The sequence below is a fragment of the Pteropus alecto genome, unplaced genomic scaffold (genome assembly GCF_000325575.1).
Source record: "Pteropus alecto unplaced genomic scaffold, ASM32557v1 scaffold5, whole genome shotgun sequence".
NCBI classification, from domain to species: Eukaryota; Metazoa; Chordata; class Mammalia; order Chiroptera; family Pteropodidae; genus Pteropus; species Pteropus alecto.
In genome coordinates, this window is record NW_006441953.1 from 29,051,883 (window position 1) to 29,054,146 (window position 2,264).

The 2,264-nt window shown below is 45.1% G+C and overlaps 1 protein-coding gene across 1 annotated transcript in view; it reads right to left on the reverse strand.

Moving 5' to 3' along the window:
* OTOP1 (otopetrin 1) overlaps positions 1 to 2,264 on the reverse strand; it is a 29,050-nt gene that overhangs the window by 17,113 nt on the left and 9,673 nt on the right. Inside the window, exon 2 of the mRNA XM_006919085.1 lies at positions 1,498 to 1,634. Coding sequence (XP_006919147.1) covers positions 1,498 to 1,634 — 137 coding nt within the window. The remainder of the gene's footprint in view (positions 1 to 1,497; positions 1,635 to 2,264) is intronic.

Genomic DNA, 2,264 nt, shown 5'->3' on the forward strand with positions numbered 1-2,264 from the left:
CCCCCAGCTCGTAAATGCCGTCGTCCTCCAGTGTCCTCACGTGCTCCTCCCTCCAGGTGTCTGTGTCTTAACCTCCTCTTCTCATAAGGACATCAGTCCTCTTGGTTTAGGGACCTCATTGAGCCTTAATTACCTCTATAAAGACCCTGTCTCCAAATATCATCACATTCGGAGGTCCTGGAGGTTAGGAGTTCAACTTCTGAATTTGGGGGTCACACAATTCAGCCCATCACGACTCTCAAATACGAGGTGACCCTGTCAAACTAAACCCCCAGGAAGCTCCTGGCCCATGCATCCCACCACAGTACTACAGAGCCGAACTGCTGCCGAGTGCATGCGACACACCCTCTCAAAGCACCTCACTTGTGAGAATGTGTCCCATCTCAAGTAACATCCTGAAGTCACTGGGGACACACTCTGGAGACCACTTTGGATAAGAGGCGGGGTTTAAAAATGGCATCGCTGGCATTCTGAAGGTGGAAAGCGGGTCCTGAAGGACATTCTTAAACTGGGAATCCAGAAATCTTTTGAGCAATGACAGTATCACTGGATCAAGTTCATGGTCTTCCAGGGCACCTTGTATGGAGGAGAATCATCGTGTCTCGGCCGTGACTTTGGGCCAGCCATCTGTCCTCTCCACCCTCCAGGTTCTTCCTTAGAAAGGAGCGTGATGGTCCAGCACCGGGTCTTGTGGAGTTATTCCAAGCAGGATGTGATGTGACAAATGAAAAGTACTATGCATACTCTAAAGTCCTACAGGAGTATTAATTACTACTTGTATGATTAGAGTAACAGGGATCCCACTTCTGATGGCCATTCCAGGGATTCCTGCTAAGGACGGAAGCCATGCTTAGGCCCATCTCAGATTCTTCTCAAATATGAGATTTTTCTGACTCTAAACTATGTATTTAAATTGCATACATCAAATCCTTACTTCTGAGCCTCGCCAAGTTGACCAATGCTGACAAAGAACCTCTCATATATGTCTAAAGATTTTAATCCACAAGTAAGCAAACGACAGCAGAAGAAGTGTTTCGGTGGCCAGAGGATGTGACTGCAATGGCACAGGGTTTCTTTGGGGGGCAATGGAAATGGTCTACAATGGATCGTGTGATGGTTGCACAGCCCTATGAATATACTAAACCGCCGAACTGTAAACTTAAACGTGTGAATTGTATGGTGTGTGAATCATATCTCAACAAAACTGCTGTGTTAACCGCCCCCCTCCACCTGCCTCCCCCCCACCCCCAACCTCTTCTGGTGGACTCTGGCTTGGCAGAATTTCCTGATTCTTGCCATTACAAGGTCTGCCTCTTGGGATTCCTACAAAGGGGGCCAGGGGGACACAGGGTCCCATTTTGCACGGAGGCATCTGAAAGATGGAGCCTAAGAGATGGACTCAAGCTCACCGCACGCCGCCCCCCACAAACCTCATTCTACACACCCTGAGATACACTTAGCAGAAAACAAGGCAATGTAAAGAAACATGTGGTTTACCTGAACCAGAGTGTGCACTGCGTGTGTGACAGGGAACACTCCTTCGGTGGCCGATAAACATTCAGAATATCCAATGAAGTACCCAATTTTAAGGCATTCCAGGATGATGGTCATGACAGCGAACAATGTAATACTACCTAAATTGGGGGGCGGGAGGGTCAAAACATACATATGAGCGTTAATATTCACTGATGTCATTTTAAAATAAATTATATTAAACCTCACGTATATGGTCCAGTGATTTTGGACAAGGGAGCCAAGAACATTCCATGGGAAAAGGACAGTCTTTTCAGGAAATGGTGCTGGGAAAAGCGGACATCCACTTGCAAAAGAATGAAACTGGACCCTTACCTTTCACCATGTACAAAAATCAACTTAAAGTGACCCAAAGACTTAAATGCAAAACTTAAAATGAGAAAACTCTCAGATGAAAGCATAGGGGAAAATCTTGACTCGGCAATGATTTATGAGATATGACACCAAAACCACAGACAGCAAAAGCGAAAGAGCTTGTGCATCAGAGGACATGATCAAATATCTGCAAATCACAAAGTCATGAGGTGTTGGTATCCAGAATCTATAAAGAACTACAACAGCAAACAAAAGAAAAATGCAACCCAATTAAAAAATGACCAAAGCACTTGAATAGACATTCCTCCAAAGAAGATACACAAATGGCTAATTAGCACATGAAAAGATGCTCACCAACACTAATCAGCAGAAAAATGCAAATGAAAAGCATCTCACATCCTTTAGGATGGCCACTA